Genomic DNA, 19,357 nt, shown 5'->3' with positions numbered 1-19,357 from the left:
TTTGCCCATGTCTATGTCCTGAATGGTATTGTCTAGGTTTTATTCTAGGGTTTTTATGGTTTTAGATCTCACGTTTAAGTCTTTAATCCATCTTGACTTAATTTTTGTTAAGGTGTAAGAAAGGGATCCAATTTCAGCTTTCAGCGTATGGCTAGCCAGTTTTCCCAATACCATTTATTAAATAGGAAATTGTTAACCCATTGCTTGCTTTTGTCAGGTTTGCCAGTGATCAGATAGTTGCAGATGTGTGGTGTTATTTCTGAGGCCTCTGTTCTGTTCTACTGGTCTATATATCTGTTTTGGCACCAGTGCCATGCTCTTTTGGTTACTGTAACTTTGTAGCATAGTTTGAAGTCAAGTAGTGTGATGCCTCCGGCTTTGTTCTTTTTGCTTAGGATTGTCTTGTCTATACATGCTCTTTTTTGATTCCGTAAGAAATTTAAAATAGTTTTTTCTAATTCTGTAAGTAAAGCCAATGGTAGTTTGATGGGAATAGCACTGAATCTATAAATTACTTTGGGCAGTATGGTTATTTTCACAATATTGATTCTTCCTATCCCTGAGCATGGAATATTTTTCCATTTGTTTGTGTTCTCTCTTATTTCCTTGAGCAGCAGTTTGAGTTTTCTTTGAAGAGGTCCTTCACATCCCTTTTAAGTTGTATTCCTAGGTATTTTATTCTCTTTGTAGCAGTTGTGAAGAGAGTTCACTCATGATTTGGCTCTATTATTGGTGTTTAGGAATGCTTATAATATTTGCACATTGATTTTGTATCCTGAGAATTTGCTGAAGTTACTTATCAGCTTAAGGAGATTTGGGCTGAGATGATGGAGTTTTCTAAATATGCAGTCATGTCATCTGCAAATAGAGACAATTTGACTTCCTCTCTTCCTGTTTGAATACCCTTTATTTCTTTCTCTTGCCTGATTGCCCTGGGCAGAACTTCCAATATTATGTTGAATAGGAGTGGTGAGAGAGGGCATCCTTGTCTTGTGCCAGTCTTGAAAGGGAATGCTTCCAGCTTTTGCCCATTCAGTATGATATTGGCTGTGGGTTTGTCATAAATAGTTATTATTTTGAGATACATTCCATCAATACCTAGTTTATTGAGTGTTTTTAGCATCAAGGGTGTTGAATTTTATCAAAGGCCTTTTCTGCATCTATTGAAATAATCCTGTGGTTTTTGTCATTGGTTCTGTTTATGTAATGGATTACATTTATTGATCCGTTGCATCCCAGGGATGAAGCCGACTTGATCGTTATAGGTAAATTTTTCGATATGCTGCTGGATTCGGTTTGTCAGTATTTAATTGAGGGTTTTTGCATCAATGTTCATCAGGGATACTGGCCTGAAGTTTTCTTTTTTAGTTGTGTCTCTGCCAGGTTTTGTTATCAGGGTAATGCTGGACTCACAAAATGAGTTAGGGAGGATTCCCTCGTTTTCTACTGTTTGGAATAGTTTCAGAAGGAATGGTACCAGCTCCTCTTTGTACGTCTGGTAGAATTCAGCTGTATATCCTTCTGGTCCTGATTTTTTTGATTGGTAGGCTATTAATTACTGCCTCAACTTCAGAATTTGTTATTGCTCTATTTAGGATTTGAATTCTTCTTGGTTTAGTCTTGAAAGGGTGTATCTTTCCAGGAATTTATACATTTCTTCTAGATTTTCTAGATTATTTGCATAGAGACTTTTACAGTATTCTCTGATGGTAGTTTCTATTTCTGTGGGATCAGTGGTGATTTCCCCTTTATCATTTTTCATGGTGTCTATTTGATTCTTCCCCCTTTTCTTCTTTATTAGCCTGACTAGCAGTTTATTTTGTTAGCCTTTTCAAAAATCCAGCTCCTGGATTCACTGATTTTTTTGAAGGGTTTTCTGTGTCTCTGTCTCCTTCAGTTCTGTTCTGATCTTAGTTATTTCTTGTCTTCGGCTAGCTTTTGAATTTCTTTGCTCTAGCTTCTCTAGATATCTTAGTTGTGATGTTAGAATGTCAATTTTAGATCTTTCCTGCTTTCTCTTGTGGACATTTACTGCTATAAATTTCTCTCTACACACTGCTTTAAATATGTGCCAGAGATTCTGGTACTTTGTGTCTTTGTTCTCATTGGTTTCAAATAACTTTATTCCTGCCTTAATTTCATGATTTGTCAAGTGGTCATTCAGGAGCAGGTTGTTCAGTTTCCATGTAGTTGTGCGGTTTTGAGTGAGTTTCTTAATCCTGAGTACTAATTTGATTGCACTGTGGTCTGAGAGACTGTTAGGATTTCTGTTTTTTAGCACTTGCTGAGGAGCGTTTTACTTCCAACTATGTGGTCAATTTTAGAATAAGTGCGATGAGGTGCTGAGAATGTATATTCTGTTGATTTGGGGTACAGGGTTCTGTAGATGACTATTAGATATGTTTGGTACAGAGCCGAGTTCAAGTCCTGAATATCCCTGTTAACATTCTGTCTCACTGATCTGTCTAATATTGACAGTGAAGGGTTATAGTCTCCCATTGTTATTGTGTGGGAGTCTAAGTCTCTTTGTAGGTCTCTAAGAACTTGCTTTATGAATCTGGGTGCTCCTGTATTGGCTGCACATATATTTAAAATAGCCCTTCTTGTTGCATTGATCCCTTTACCATTATTAATGTCCTTCTTTCTCTTTTTTAATATTCGTTAGTTTAAAGTCTGTTTTATCAGAGACTAGGATTGCAACCCCATTTTTTTTTCTTTCCATTTGCTTGGTAAACATTCCTCCCTTTATTTTGAGCCTATGTGTGTCTTTGCATGTGAGATGGGTCTCGCGAATACAGCACACTGATGGTCTTCACTCTTTATCCAATATGCTAGTCTGTGTCTTTTAACTGGGGCATTTAGCCCATTTATATTTAGGGTTAATGTTAATAATATATTATTAATATATGTTAATATTGTTATGTGTGAATTTGATCCTGCCATCATGATGCTAACTGGTTATTTTGCCCATTAGTTGATGCAGTTTCTTCACAGGTCTGCACCAGAGGTTGCAGAATGGCAAAGATTGCTGCCTGTTCCTTCCTCTAGAAGCTTCATCCCAGAGCGGCATCAGCAAGATGCCAGCCGGAGCTCTTCCGTATGAGGTGTCCACTGAACCCTGCTGGAAGGTGTCTCCCAATCAGGAGGCACAGGGGTCAGGGACCCACTTAAGGAGGTAGTCTGTCCCTTAGCAGAGCTTGAGCACTGTACTGGGAGATCCACTGCTCTTTACAAAGCTGGCAGGCAGGAACGTTTAAGTCTGCTGAAGCTGCACTCACAGCCACCACTTCCTCCAGTTGCTCTGGCCCAGGGAGATGAGGAGTTTTATCTATAAGCCCCTGAATGGAACTGCTGCCTTTCTTTCAGAGCTGCCCTGCCCAGAGAGGAGGAATCTAGAGGGGCAGTCTGGCTACAGTAGCTTTGCCAAGCTGTGGTGGGCTCTGCCCAGTAATTTCCTGGCAGCTTTGTTTACACTGTAAGCCAGTAATATTAACAATATTTACAGCCTATTTTTAACACGTGAGGTTTTTAAAACAATCTTTATTAGGAACTTTTTAGAATGAAGGCAATAATTTTATGTATCAAGCTTAATCCAGTGACCTCTACTATACACATCATCTCATTAGACTTCCTAAGAGAATATTGGTGTATGTTTATTTTCAGTGCTTTGGGGAGTATGAGCAAAAGCTTCCCTGAATACTAACATATGGAGAAAGAAAAAATACAAAGCAGATGAGAAAGACAATCTAGTCTTAAGCAAAATGTTACTCTCCCCTCCCCAACAGAAAATACCTACTTATTTAGGAATGAGGGTAAGTAATGTTTTTGTTTGTTTCCAGGGGTTTTATAGGATAAAAATATGCCTCCTTTATTTACTAGGCTCAACATAGCTACTCTTACAAGGAATTGAGATATCTATAAAGTTTGTTAGCAATATGGAATCTTGAAGAGTATTTTGATCACATATCAAAAAAGAATTTAATTTTTTAAATATACTAACTAAAAAAAAATAGAAGTATCTCCCCGGTGCAGTAGTTCATGCCTATAATCCCAGCACTTTGGAAGGCCGAGGTGGGTGGATCACGAGGTCAAGACATTGAGACCATCCTGGCCAACATGGTGAAACCCTGTCCCTATTAAAAATACAAAAATTAGCTGGGCATGGTGGCGTGCACCTGTAGTCTCAGCTACTCAGGAGGCTGAGGCGGGAGAATCACTTGAACCCAGGAGGTGGAGGTTGCTGTGAGCCCAGATTGCACCACTGCACTCCAGCCTGGGACAGAGTGAGGCTCTGTCTCAAAAAAAAGAAAATACAAGTATCTACTTTTAGCTTTTTTAAACAAAAAGAATTCTCCCTCATTGCCTTCCAAATCAAAATATATCTGTAAGGATTTTGCTCTGCTATAAGGAAATGCTATATAAAAGACTGAATTTATGACATAGAGATGATTGTGTTACAAAATGACTTATTAATAGGTTCTTTAAATATGGAATTAATCAAATGTGATTAATTTTACAAAAGCTTAGTTTATACAGAGATTTGTTTCAGGTATTATTATATACATGAGGTAAGGAGTCAATAAATAAAACAATGTCCATCTTTCTGAATATTTTCCTATCAAATCATATAGTTGATGTCAATATAGTATTATCAGTATTGGGGATTATAGTAACAGCTTTTTAAGTAATAATTAAGATTTGCATATTTCTATTTCAGGGTAGGACATTTTTAAGATAGTATTTATTCTACCTTACAGTATTATATTTTATCAAAATACCAATGCAGAAGCTTATAATCATTTAATGATATGATTTAATAACTAATGTTTTTCTATTTTAATCTTCACCATGCTTCAGAGGCAGTAAATAAATGTCTTCTGCAGGCATGGTGGCTCATACCTGTAATCCGTGCACTTTGGGAGGCCGAGGTGGGCAGACCACTTGAGGTCAGGAGTTCAAGACCAGCCTGGTCAAGATGGTGAAACCCTGTCTCTTCTAAAAATACAAAAATTAGCTGAGCATGGTGTCACATGCCTATAATCTCAGCTACTCAGGAGGCTGAGGCAGGAGAATTGCTTGAGCCCAGGAGGCAGATTATAGTAAGCCGACACTGTGCCACTGTTCTCCAGCCTGGGTAACAGAGTGAGACTCTGTCTCATTAAAAAAAAAAAAGAAAGAAAGAAAGAAAGAAAAGAAAAAGTCTTTTGAATGAAACAAAAATAATACATATTTTAGTGTTACTGGTTTTTATTAAATTCCCTCCTTAGCTTAAATTGTAAGTTCTCCTGCACAGTATTTGCATATTTTTAAATTGTATTTTATTTGCATTTATCAGACATTTTACATGTATTTATCTTTGCAACTTTATAGATATATTTATCTTTCCCTACCCAAAAAAATGTGTTGAGTGGTTGGCATGCTGACATGTGTGCACCACAGTGAGTTTCTGTGGGTTGCATTCCACAAGACAGTCACAGAATAGATGGAGACTGTAAGTACCTCATACAGTGTCTTCCTACCAGAGCATCAGATAAGAACCACTAATAGAACCCAAGGTTGTTAAATAATGCAAACTCAGTTTGGACCTCAAGGAGTAATCGGGACAAAGTATCTTCTTTTGCTTGTGACATTTTCTGCTCCTGGCATTCTAAAATAATAGCTGAAAAGACAATGTATGTGGTAAATAGATAATGGCTTATTGGAAACAACAATGGCTTATACGGATTTCTGAAAACAAAATCATGTCACTTCAACCAAATAATGACATTTTTGGAGATTTTTTTCACCTACCTGTATGACAATTCTCATAATATCTCTCCATGTCTTATCCACAGCTGTAAATCGTCTACCTTCCTCAGGCATTTGAGACATAATGTCTGGAGAGCTGAAAATGGGCTCCAGATATAACCACGTGGCTTGGACCTTGAGCCATTCATCCAGAATCTCCTGAAGCAGTAGGAGCTTGCCCTCCCATTCTCTGAGGAGCAAAACACAGTGGCTCTTACAGACAGCAAACCAAGCAAATGTTTCAAATGACAAAATTCAAAACCACACCTAGGATGTCAATCTTGTATATAATGTTGTTATTCCAATTCCATTCATCTAGTTGCATTTAAAGATGAATCTCTAGATTTGTTCTACAAAATATGTTTAAAGATAGTAATATAACATTTACTCCTATATAGATATAGATGTTAAGATACACTTATCTACAGTTGGGCTGGTTTCTGTATATGGTATAACAATAAACCTTTCTGCTATCCAGTTCCATGACTAGAGGGTAAAACTGGAAAAACGAGATTTTTTTGACAGTAAAGGTATGCCCAGTGAGGGTACTCTGAGCTTCTCAGGAAAGGTAGTTAACGTTCTTTCCTTTAACGTTCTTTTCTCCCCGCTTAATTTGGGCTCATAAAGGCTTTATTTCTAGAATAAAGCTTTTATTTCTAAAATACCGTTTATATTTCTAAAATACAGTTGACCCTTCAACAACATAGGTTTCAACTGTGTAGGTCCACTTTTACATGCATTTTTTTTCGATAAAGGTTACATGGTCTGTGCCTGTCTCTCCTGTCTCCACTTCCACCCCCTCAACCTCTTCTGCTTCTGCCACCCCTAAGACAACAAGACCAACCCCTCCTTCCTCCTTCTCCTCCTCAGTATATTCAACATGAAAATGAGAAGGATAAAGATCTTCACAATGATCCACTGCCACTTAATGAATAGTAAACATTTTTCTCTCATGATTTTTCTTAATAACATTTTCTTCAGCTCACTCTATTATAAGAATACAGTATATAATACATGTAACATTCAAAATATGTGTTATGTTATTGTAAGGCTTCTAGTTAACAGTAGGCTATTTGTAGTTAAGGTTTTGGGGAGTCAAAATTTATATGCAGATTTTCAACTGTGTTGAGGGGGTTAGCACCTAAAACCCTACATTGTTCAAGGGTCAACTGTATTTCAGTTTATAAGATGTAACTGGCATTTAGAGAAAAATCTATATCCTCCAAAATAGTGTGGCATTCATGAGAAGATGGAATATTTAAATTTACAGATTACTAGTTCATTTCTAAATATAGAGAATATAATGATTTAATTTCCTCAAGAATAAATGTAATTACTCCATAAACTAATAATTTTACAAGCAAAATTCTATGGTCTCTATCTGTTTACACCATCATTATGTCACCCCATGAGACAGGATCCACTGTAACATCTATTTATCAATGGAGAGACTAAGGCACATAGAGACAAGTGCCAGGCTAAAGTTTAGCCAGATAATAAACAATAGAGCCAAGATTTGAACCCAGACACAGTTGTAATTACTCTGCTATCAGAGATAACATAGTCATAGGGAAGAATGATTTATTAATAGCAATAGAACTTAGATGTGGCATAGTCTTACATATATTAACACATTACTTATCATTGAAATGGTGATCTGTGATTTTAGCTCTTTAAAACAAATAAATGTTAATGAGTTTTCCAAGTCACCAGTCATTTTCAGATGTCTTCCTAAAATACTTTTCTTTCAATGTTTATCAGGAAATTTGCTTAACCTCTTTGCACCAAAAGGCCCAAATGCTCTGCTTTCTTCTGCTATTCTTCCCCCTTTTTCTAATCTTTGCTTAAGAAAATTTCCAAGTAGCTAATGATATCATGCTTAGTACCTTAAAATGCAATCTAGATATGCCACTTTCAGAGTAGATAAAAAATTCTTCTCCTAATATGCACACTGGAGCAAGCTGGCAGGAGGCAGAACTACCAAACACAGAGAATGAGCCAAGGCCAATCAGAGCATTCCCAAGTGTATGATAGATAACACCTCAGTCACCAGAGGCAGATACTACCAGGCCATTAGCATTCCCTTGCCATGCAAATCCACTCAAGACAGTAGTACAATTTTGATGGACTGTTTTTTCAAGGTAATATATAACCTGCTTAATATAAATAACAAAAACTGGAAACACTGACAGATAGAATAGGCTTAATTTAACTGGCTGTGTTGTATGATGCTTAAAACCCCCAATTAAAATTATAGTTTCATTCTTTTTCACTTATTTGCCATCCTTCATGCATATGAGTAGAAATTACAATATTCAGCAATCCTCTACAACAAGCTAATATATTTTTTAAATAAAATTATCTTCAGTTTACAGGTAAAAATTATTTTTGAGAATTAAGAAATAAGATCATATTTTGATCTTATTTGTATTGTAGGCAATAAAAATGAATATCTGGATGTTGACTGTCCACTGTCTTCGCTATGAATACAGAAGTTAACAAACCATTAAGATGATAGCAAAGGGTCAGCAGTCTTCCAATAGCAATGAAGCCATTGATTATATCTTTAAATATTTAATGATATTAAATATTTAGTATGAAATGCTAAGTATAAAATGCATAATCAATTATCAAAAGAAATAAAATATTAAGTATGAAACATTAAGTGTGAAATGCAGAATCAATTCTCAAAAGAACTTTACATTAAATACAAATGATCTTTGTAACACAGCATAAACACTGCCATATAAATATCACCTTACCTCATTTGCTTCTCATAAGGCTTAATGAAAGGAGACCCTCGCATAGTTTGTGTTTTTACAATATGGTCATCCAACAACATCTGAATTTCATCAACTGATGCCAAAATAAATGTCCCAGTTTCTCTATAAGAATGGATGACAAATTCCACTGCATCCCATTCATTCATCATCTTCTCCATCGCCTTTTCCAGAGAATATTCTTTGCTAGCTGCTTCACTAATACCTTCAAATCTGTCTAGATATGGCTCCAGATTCATGTCTAAAAAAGAGAAGACTGTGGAGTCATCTGATGGCTGCAAAGGGTAACCAACAATGGCAGACATGGCCTCCCAGTGCCTGGGGCGCAAACCAGGATTACAGAGCACTTGAATGAGAGGAATGTGCTGCTTGAAATCTTCCACCTTTGATCTTACTTTTTTTGTCATTGCCAATGCATGTGGAGAATCTTGAAAGGTTTTCTCCAGTTTATATAGTCCTCTCCAGTAATTTCCAACATCTGCTTCTACTAGGTCTGGATTCACTTTGTGATATGGTCCTTCTGTCCATGCTCTATATTTGGTGCTAAATTCGACAGCAGTTTCATAAAGACGAAGATAAGGGTTCAAGCCATCTTGGATTTTTTTACGTTGAGGATATACAGATGGTAGCCAACCAAATGCTTCCTCTTCAGCATTAAACTGCTCAATCTGAAAGGACAGGTATTGAAAATATTAGTTATTTCAAGAGTGAATGATACTGAAAATTAAGTCTTTAAAAATATCTATTTCAAATGTGATCCAAAAGACCCTTACTAAGCCCTGAAGTTAAACTTCAATAATATAGAAAAACTGAACAGTAATCTTATTTCTCAATTAATTCATTTTTAATTGACAAAAATGTATATATTTATGGTGCACAATGTAATCTTGTTTTTCTATTAATTTCTTTTTTTAATTGACAAAAATGTATATCTTTATGGTGCCCAACACGTTTTGAGAACATGTATACATTGTGGAATGGCTAAATAAGGCTAACATATGTTACCTTGCACACTTAGCTTTTTGTAATGAGAACACTACACAATCTACTCTCTTAGTAACGTTCAAGTATAAAATACGTTGTTACTAGCTATAGTTACCAATTTGCACAATAGAGACCCTAAATGTATCCCTCCTAACTGAAATTTTTTATCCTTTGATGAACATTCTACCCAGTCCCCACTACCCACCTGCCCCACCCTTGTAGGCATCCTTCTACTCTCTGCTTCTATGAGTTCAATTTTTTAGATTCCTCTGTAACTGAGATCATGTGGTATTTGTCTTTCTGTGCCTGGCATATTTGACTTAACATAAGTCCTCCAGGTTTATCCATGTTGTCACATGGTGCAAATAATTAAATAATGCAAAGCAAGTTTACAAAGACGACTGATATATAACTCTATCTTTAACATAGAAAAAAACGTATCACCACCAATAGAAAACAGTAATATTGCTTCACCTTGAAGCATGTCTATAAAATCTATTTGTGCCATTCCATTATCCTCTAATTAAATGTGGTTAAACTGTTTTATTTGAATCTATTTCTTAAAGGTGAATAACTAAAATGAATTCAATGATTTTTCATTTGAACTAATTCATCTTTTTAAGAATTTTTGAATTATACCTTATCTGCAGCTGAATCCAACTTTCCATTCAATATCTGAGCCTTTTTTAGGTACCGCTGAACATCCTGAAGATCTCCAAATGAATAAAATTCTTCCGATTGTTTAGCATAACTCTCCAATTCCTCCACAAATCGTTCACACCGTAACTAAAAAAAAAAAACCAATTTGTTAATATTCTTAAAAGTTAAAACCCCTTGGTGTCAAAAAATTTTAACGTAGGAGTTATCAGAATTATTATGTTATTTTGTCACTGTTAAAACAAAGAGATGATCTAGAAAATGAGATCTGAAATATGCAGAATTTAAAAATTTTAAATTAAAAGGATTAAGATTCTTCTAATTTGAAGATTAGAAAAATCTACTCTGTATTAGGTATGCAAGAAGTTCTAGCTAATAAAATGAATAAAAATATGTTAGATAATGGTGATCTTTAATATGCTGAAGAATTTATGCAAACAAATAATTTATCAGCACTTGAAAAATCTCATAACCAAGGATGGGACTAAAAGAAAAATTACTATTTTTACCTATGGTATTTTTATAAACATCTGAAAAACCTGAATCTCTTTAATTGTGCTCTGATATCATATCAATTAACAATATGAAAGCAAGATATTCCAAGGGTTTTTTTCTTGTCCCATGGACTCTCTTCACAAGAAACGCATAAGGTAAATAAATCCAGATTTAAACACTTAAAAACTACAGTGTTTAATATAAGATAGGTGTGCGTGTTTTTAGTGAGAAAACCTTATTATATAAATGCTACTAGTAAGGCATTCCAAACTAAATGGCTCTAAAAAATAGCTCAATATAATATTTTTAAAAAATTTAGGTTATTCAAAATTAGATTTTCTGGCCGGGCGCGGTGGCTCAAGCCTGTAATCCCAGCACTTTGGGAGGCCGAGGTGGGTGGATCACGAGGTCAAGAGATCGAGACCATCCTGGTCAACACTGTGAAACCCCGTCTCTACTAAAAATACAAAAAATTAGCTGGGCATGGTGGCACGTGCCCGTAATCCCAGCTCCTCAGGAGGCTGAGGCAGGAGAATTGCCTGAACCCAGGAGGCGGAGGTTGCGGTGAGCCGAGATCGCGCCATTGCACTCCAGCCTGGGTAACAAGAGCGAAACTCCGTCTCAAAAAAAAAAAAAAAAATTAGATTTTCTATTTTATAGATTATCTGGGCCGATTTCTGTCCTCTTTTCTCTAGTTTTTTGGCAAATTTATTGCTCTGGTCCAGTAGGGGAAGGAAAATGAGAGGAAAAGTTCATCAACAGTTATGTGTAGTTTGTGGAATAGCATAATTTAAAACATAGCATAAATAATTCTGGGGCACTTAGCAATTTTCTAAGAGTCTATTATAGTGAAACTTAAACACCTAATATTTATTACTGATGTTTTCTGTGGTTTTAAAAAATTTTGATATAGTCTTAATGTAAAACAAAAATCTTAATTACAGTTTAAAATGAAGACTTTTTAAAGCATATGAATTATTCTTCAAACAACATGTTTTGCCAATTAGTTAGCTATTTGCTATAACTGTAATAGAAAGAGACCATGGCTTGCTATTAAAGGACATCTGTACTGACTGACCTAGAAGAAGTCTCTTAATCTTTGGGAACCTTACTCTTCCATCTGAAAAATGAGACTGTAAATACTAAGGCAGTTATTAAGACAGTAGCTATGAAATTCTCACAGCATTTCTGTATGTGAGTCACTGTGCTAGGCAATGGATATAGGGAAAGGTAACGATGAAACAGCCCTGTTTTCAAGGAGCTGATGGTCCAATCAGGAGACAAACTTAAAAATACGAACATAATGAACAGATAATTAGTCCAATGGAGATGTGGTCAAAGTGAGAGCACAGGAGACGAGAAGCAGCACTGAGGTCTGCCGGAGAGGGCTTCTCAGAAAAATGAATAGAGTGGGCTAGACCAACAGGCACGTGTGGGGCTGGGGTGTGTTCTGGAGTGATGGGGAGAATGTGCAGGAGACAAGAAGCATTAGGAGAACAACACCTAGAAGTTGGCAGGGTTACTGAAAAGTCATGAGCAAGGAGTGGGGAGAAGCAGGCAACAAGGCTGGACAGGGAAATGGGCAAATCACAAAGCATCTTATAAAGACTCCCCTCCCCCCCAAAAAGCTGGAGTTATTGAATGTTTGAGTGATGATTCTGGCACAATACTTAGAAGAGTGATCAATTATGAGGTATGAAAGCTCATTTCACCAAGGGAGCTTTGATATTCAAACCATTTTTAAAAACTGAAAATAGTACTATAAACTATGTAAGATAAATACTATTTTTATTAACTATCATTTATGGACAATATATTCCAACACTTTTTTCCTGTTACCTTGAAAAGTCAAGAAATGACTGCACACTAATCAATATACAATGAACTCACCCCTTAGTCATCCAATAAGCCTTATAAAAGATCTATTACTGTCTCCCATTAACATTTACAGTATGAGATTATAACATTATGAGAAAGCTAAAAATGTATGCTCTGTGAAATAAAATAATTCACAATGCTATGTAAAAAGATAAACATAAAACATTTCCAGAAAATAAAATATCTCAGATGCTAACCTTCAGACCTTCTTGATATTGCTCTATTTTCTCTTTAATGATTTTCCTGTGCTCTTCAAAAATTTCTCCCATTCTTCCATACCACTGGAAAACACTATTATTTAGCCTAATGTCTGCTGGAGAAAAGTTGACATACTCAATGAGGAAAGCGAGGCAGTTTTTGGAATCCACTAATTTCTGCTCCAGTTCAATCATATCCGTTACCTCCACTTTCTGAATGTAAGCCTGAGGGAAAACAAAAATTATAGGTGGCATTTTAATGAACAGCTCACTTCACAAAACAGCCTGTGGAAAGACATTGCATAACTATGCACAGACTTATTAGAAGTCAACATTTTTCATTCAAAATCAGGGACTACCGCACAGTTTCTTTCTCATCCCTCCCAAACATCTCACTAAAATGACAACAACAGAAAAAGAAAAACAAAAAACAAAAAAGAAAATACTTAACAACACATCAAAAACTGGAAAATCAAGGAGGAGTACTGTGGGTTCACAGAAGATATGAAGCAGATACTATCTGAGTGATCACTTATTCTTTCAGAATAACATTTTATAGGAACCTACTATGTGGCTGGCACTATGCCAGGTGCTGGCAATGCAGTGTGACAAAAGATAGACATGGTCTCTGCCCTCCCCGAGTTTGCAGTCTAGTTGGGGAGTCTGTTTTTACCCAAATAACCACCAGAACAAATGTAAAACTTCAAGCTTGCAACAGAGACAACGGCTGCAAAGGCACATTGCTCAGAGCATATCATAAGGACGTGAAGTGGTGAGAGGTGGAGGGTAGTTCCCATACCTTGGAGAGGGGCAAACAGAAGGAGATGAGGAAATGAAACAAGTGGAGAGGGCTGCATGTGGAAGGAACATGGGCCCAGTGGCAAGCAGGAGCAAGGGTAAGGGGCTGAGGGGCCAGCAGGGCTGCTGCAGAGTGGTAGAGCAGCAGACAGACAGCTTTGTTTCATTTATCCCAGAACCAAACACTCAAGGACCAAAATTGTTTTGTTAGTTCCAGTCCCCCTGCTACCAACACTTCTGGTCTACCATTCAAGGTAACAAAGGAATTTGTGTCATGGAATGAAATTCTTGTTTTATGAGTATTGGGAGTGTGGGAATGTGATAACCTAAACGCAGATGCAATTTCTCTTTACTCTGAATTTCACTTTTTCCTCTTTCCCTGAATTGGTTTGACCTACAAAGTTAATTTTTTTTTTTCTTTTTTTTTTTTTTTTTGAGATGGAGTCTCACTCTGTCACCCAGACTGGAGTGCAGTGGCGCAATCTTAGCTCACTGCAAACTCTGCTTCCCACATTCAAGTGATTCTCCTGTCTCAGCCTCCCGAGTAGCTGGGATTCAGGTGCATGTCACCACAGTCAGCTCATTTTTTTTTTTTTTTTTTTTTTTTTTTTTGGTATTCTTAGTAGAGACAAGGTTTCACCTTGTTGGCCAAACTGGTCTTGAACTCCTAATCTCATGTGTTCTGTCCACCTCAGCCTCCCAAAATGCTGGAATTACAGAAGTGAGCCACCACAGTAGACCCTTCCTTTGTGTTTAAAAAAATATGTATTAAAAATCAGCCAGGCACAGTGGCTCACACCTGTAATCCTAGCACTTTGGGAGGCTGAGGCAGGCAGATCAGCAGTTCAAAACATGGTGAAACCCCATGTCTACTAAAATTACAAAAATATTGGCTGGACGTGGTGGTAGGTGCCTGTAATCCAGCTACTTAGGAGGCTGAGGCAGGAGAATTGCTTGAAACCAGGAGGCAGAGGTTGCAGTGAGCTGAGACCACATCACTTCACTCCAGCCTGGGTTACATAACAAGACTCCATCTGGAAAGAAAGAAGGAAAGAAGGGAAGAGAAGGAGAGAGGAGGGGAGGAAGGGCAGAGGAGAGGATTCAAAAAATCAACTGTCTCGAATGCTAAAAAGATAACCATAAAAATAAAATAAATTGAGGCCAGATCCCACTGGGCCTTATGGAACCCAGCCACTATGACAAGATAGTGAAAAGAGAAAAATATGTATACACATTCAATGTCTGACAAAAAAAAAACTATCCTGCTTGCATATAAACAACAAAAATTCAACTGATCGAGCAGTAAATATTTCAAAGAGACAGATGCAAAATAAACATACAAAATCAGTGGGAACCTATGTATCAGCAGTAACTAGATTTAGAAACTACATTGGAAAACACCACATTCTAACAGTTACAAAAACTAAAAATAACTACAAGCAAATTTAACAAGAAATGTGCTAAATCTGTAAGAAGAAAACCAATACTTTATTGAAGGACACTTAAAAATTCTGAATAAAACGTATGGTAAGATAGAATATTGTAAAGATGTATTTTCCCCCCAAACTAGTCTATACAACTGATGTAATTTCAATAAAATTTCACTGGCATTTTTAAGAACTAAATTTTATATAAATCCATAATTCTTAGAAATAATAAATATCTAAAAGTAGCAAAGATAATCACACACACACAGAAATGACAGACTAGCTCTGCCAAATACCAAAGCACACTATACAGACGCAGTAATCTTAAACAACTTTTTTTCTGGCTCAGGAATAGAGGATGAAGTAGAACAGAGAAAGTTCAGTAATAGATCCAAGTAAATATAAAAATTTAGTGTTGAAAAGGTGCATTTCAAATCAGGAATGAAATGACCAATTATTTCATAATTATATTGGAGTAATTGGCTATTGATTTTGGAAGAAATAACTCTAGTTATCTAGTAGCAGAAATACTTGGAAGTGTATTGTTCAGTGAATAAAATAATCTGCAGCACAGTCATGATTCTGTTCTGCAAAAACAATTCTGTTTTTATGTGCGACTGGGTACATATATGGGAGATTGTATATGCACATATACAGGTATGCATACACATCTACATATATCCATATTGTTCTCTTGAAGTTCTTTCATATCTATATTAATTTATTATTTTAATAATATAATTTCCAAAATAAACTTGCTATATAGGGGAAAACACAATTATTGTTAACTACCTATGCTCACCTTCCCTATCACCTCAGCTCTCTGACAGTGAAGTTGCTAATTCTAATTTTTAAAAAAGTTAAAGCCCTTTTTGATCCCAAATAATTTCTACTTCTCTGTATTTCTCTCTCTCCAGCTTTCTTTCTCTAATATTTTACGTCTTTGCATACATATAAGTTGGAAAGGGAAGAATTCACTATAAAGAATCATTACCCTAAAGGAAGGAATTTTTTTAAAAAGAGTAATGATTACTCTTTATACAATTCTGTATTCTTCAAATTTTTAGTTGTATAATGAAACAGAAAAAGCAAGTGAAATTGCCTAGAAATTGTTCATTGATATTATTCTAATTAGACTAAATGTTTTTATGTTGTAAATCCAAACCAACAGGATGCAAACCATGGTGGTTTCCACAAGTAACAAAACATCTAACTGAAAATATGTTTTTGATAATTTAGTTAATCAGCTTTCTATGTAGTCAAATGACTTGATTTTATTTCCCCTTGCTGATAACAAAGGACTGATTTCTGTACACATTCACCAGCTGTTTTGCCCTTGTGGGAATAATCTTTTTTAAAATATTATTTTAAATATTATATTTCAAATAATATTTGAAATATCAGGCAATGAATCCAATTTGCTAATTCTACCAAAGGTTGTTATGTATAGTGGAAATTCACAGTAAATAACCTCCAAATTTCTAAATATTTCCAATAATGGCTGGGAGGATAAATAAATGACACTCTTCATACTCAGTGTTTATTTTTCCAAAGGAATTTTCCCTTAATGAGCAGGAGTTTACAGTTTAACTCTTCAACTGCAACTATAATTATCTATAACCCAAGAATCACTTGATGTCCATGAATAATTAATATAAAATATAAAAACATTCTAAAAAGTATATGTGCATGTGTGTTTATCTTACACACACACACACACACACACACACACACAGAGAGAGAGAGAGTCACATATGAAGGACCTCAATCCAAGTACAAATACTTTTAAAATGACAGAACTCCCTTAGAGACTGATATGTAAAAAGTGGTTCTAGTGATTTTAACAAATTTTCATTTAAGGGAATAGTTTTCAAAAATACCTATGTAATCACTTTAACTCTTTTTTATAATTTCCTGTGTATAAGAAGTTTTGAATGATTTTTACATGTTTTGCTGGGTGCATTTAAATATTTTAAAATCAGTATTGAGGCAGAGAAAGATGGCTTAATAGAAATCTCCACTGATCATTCTCCCCATAGAAACAACAAATTTGGCCAGGCACTGTGGCTCATGTCCATAATTCCAGAACTCTGGGAGGGGGAGGCAGGCAGATCATCTGAGGTCAGGAGTTCGAGACCAGCGAGATCAATATGGTGAAACCCCATCTCTACTAAAAATACAAAAATTAGCCAGGCATGGTGGTGGGCACCTGTCATCCCAGCTACTCGGGAGGCTAAGACAGGAGAATTGCTTGAATCCGGAAGGCGGAGGTTGCAGCGAGCCAAGATTGTGCCACTGCACTCTAGCCTGTGTGACAGAGTGAGATTCCATCTTAAAAAAAAAAAAAAAAATCAAATTTAACAACTATCTAAACCAAAAAGCACTTTCATGAAAATAAAAAATCAAGTGAGTGATCACAGTACCTGGTATTAACTTCGTCTTACTGAAAGAGGCACTGAAGAGGGAAGGAAAGATAGTCTTTGTGGATGCCATCCTTCCCCAGCCCCAGCATCAGCTGTGAGGCACTGAGAATCTGTGTTCTTACGGAGGGAGAGTGAGACTTTGCATTGGAACTCGGTGCTGCCAAAATGGGCAGACCTCAGCCAATGCCAAAGGAGGGGGAGCATTTAGATCAGCCCTAGCCAGAGGGAAATCACCCATTCCAGATGTTACAACCTGACTTTTGGCAAACCTTACCACCATGGGCTAAAGTGCTCTGAGGCCCTAAACAACTTGAAATGCAGTCTAGGCCACAAGAACTGCAACTCCTAGGGAAGTTTTAATGCTGTGTGGGGTCAAAGCCAGTGGCCTTGGGGAACAGGTGACCTAGTCAGCAGTTAAAGACTTTTGACTTCTGGGTTGTACCATCCCTCCCCCAACCTGAAGCAGCACAGCTAACTGCTTCAAACAAGATCACTTCATTCCACTTGAGGAGAGGACAGAAAAGAGTAAAGAGGACTTTGTCTTGCAATTTGGATACCAGCTCAGCCACAGTAGGATAGGGCACTGGGTAGAGTCGTGAGGCCCCCATCCCAGGCCCTAGCTCCTAGAAGACATTTCTAGACACACCCTGGGCCAGAAGGGAACCTGCTGGCTTGAAGGGAGGAATGCACTCCTGGCAAAATTCATCACTTGATGACTAAAGAGCCCTTGGGTACTGAATAATCAGGAGCAGTAGCCAGTTGGGAAAGACCCTGGGCCTTGGGTGAGACCCTGAGGTGTCCTGGCTTCAGGTATGATCTGGCACATTCATACATATAGTGGCTAGCAGGAGAGACTCCTTCTGCTTCAGAAAAGCAGAGGGAAGAGTAAAGAAGACTTGGAGCTTAGCTATGTCAGCCCGGCAACTAGGCCACTGTGTGGTAGAGTAGGAAGTGGGATCCTGGGGTCCCCAATTCTAGGCCTTAGCTCTTGGAAGGAATATCTGGACCTATCTTGGGCCACAGGGGAGCCCACTTCTGTGAAAGTGGGTCCTAGGTTTGGTAACACAACCTGACTTAAGATCCCTTGGCCTTAAGTGACATTGGCTGTGGCCTGGCAATACTCCTCATGGACCTGTGGTGGTGGTGGACACAGGGAGAGTCTCCTCTACTTATCGAAAGGGAAGGGAAGAGTGGGAAGGACTTTGTCTTGTGATCTGGATGCAGTTCAGCTGCAATAGAGTAGAATACCAGATAGAACTGTAAGGTTTCCAACTCCAGGCCCTGACTCCCAGGCAGCACACCTCAGGAACACTCGGGAAAGGGGGAACTCACTGATGTGAAGGAAATAATACATGCCTGGATGGCTTCACCATCTCCTAATTGTAGAGCCCTAGGGCCTTGAAAGAACAAATGCAGTAGCAAGGCAGAGGTTACCATGGGCCTTAAATGAGACCCAGAGTTGTGCTGGTTTCAGTTCAGACCACACCCAGTCCCAGTGATGATGGTCACAAGGGTGCTTGTGTCACCCCTTCTGCAGTTCCAGGCAGCTCAGCATAGAGAGAAAGACTGCAATTATTTTGGAGAAATTAAGGGATGAGAATAAGAGTCTCTGGTAATCAAGACAATTCCTTTAGACTTTATCGAAGACCACCAAGGCAGTACCTCTACAAGGCTGCCTTGGTGGTCTTGGATAAAGTCTAAAAGAATTGTGAGATCCATAGTTTTACCAAGCTTGGTGTTGCCCCTAATACTTATATGAAAAAAGTGACCAAAAACTTCGATCACAACATTCAAGTCCCTTCAAATACGTGGAAAGTCTTCTCAAGAAGGAGGGTACAAACAAGCTCAGGATGCTAAGAGTACAATATCTAACTCTTCAATGCCCAGACACCAGTGAATATCCACAAGCATCAAGGCCATCCATGAAAATA

At 37.2% G+C, this 19,357-nt stretch overlaps 1 protein-coding gene across 1 annotated transcript in view; it reads right to left on the bottom strand.

Annotated features, from left to right (window-relative positions):
• The window catches only part of DNAH7 (dynein axonemal heavy chain 7), a 334,446-nt gene that overhangs the window by 200,702 nt on the left and 114,387 nt on the right, over window positions 1-19,357 (bottom strand). The window contains exons 16-19 of the mRNA XM_003925707.3: window positions 12,779-13,003; window positions 10,191-10,337; window positions 8,550-9,235; window positions 5,791-5,977 (exon numbers count right to left, since the gene is read on the bottom strand). Of these exons, the coding sequence (XP_003925756.1) occupies window positions 5,791-5,977; window positions 8,550-9,235; window positions 10,191-10,337; window positions 12,779-13,003 (1,245 nt within the window). The remainder of the gene's footprint in view (window positions 1-5,790; window positions 5,978-8,549; window positions 9,236-10,190; window positions 10,338-12,778; window positions 13,004-19,357) is intronic.

This window comes from Saimiri boliviensis, chromosome 5 (assembly GCF_048565385.1).
Source record: "Saimiri boliviensis isolate mSaiBol1 chromosome 5, mSaiBol1.pri, whole genome shotgun sequence".
Taxonomy (NCBI): domain Eukaryota; kingdom Metazoa; phylum Chordata; class Mammalia; order Primates; family Cebidae; genus Saimiri; species Saimiri boliviensis.
This window is presented reverse-complemented; position numbering and strand designations above follow the sequence as displayed.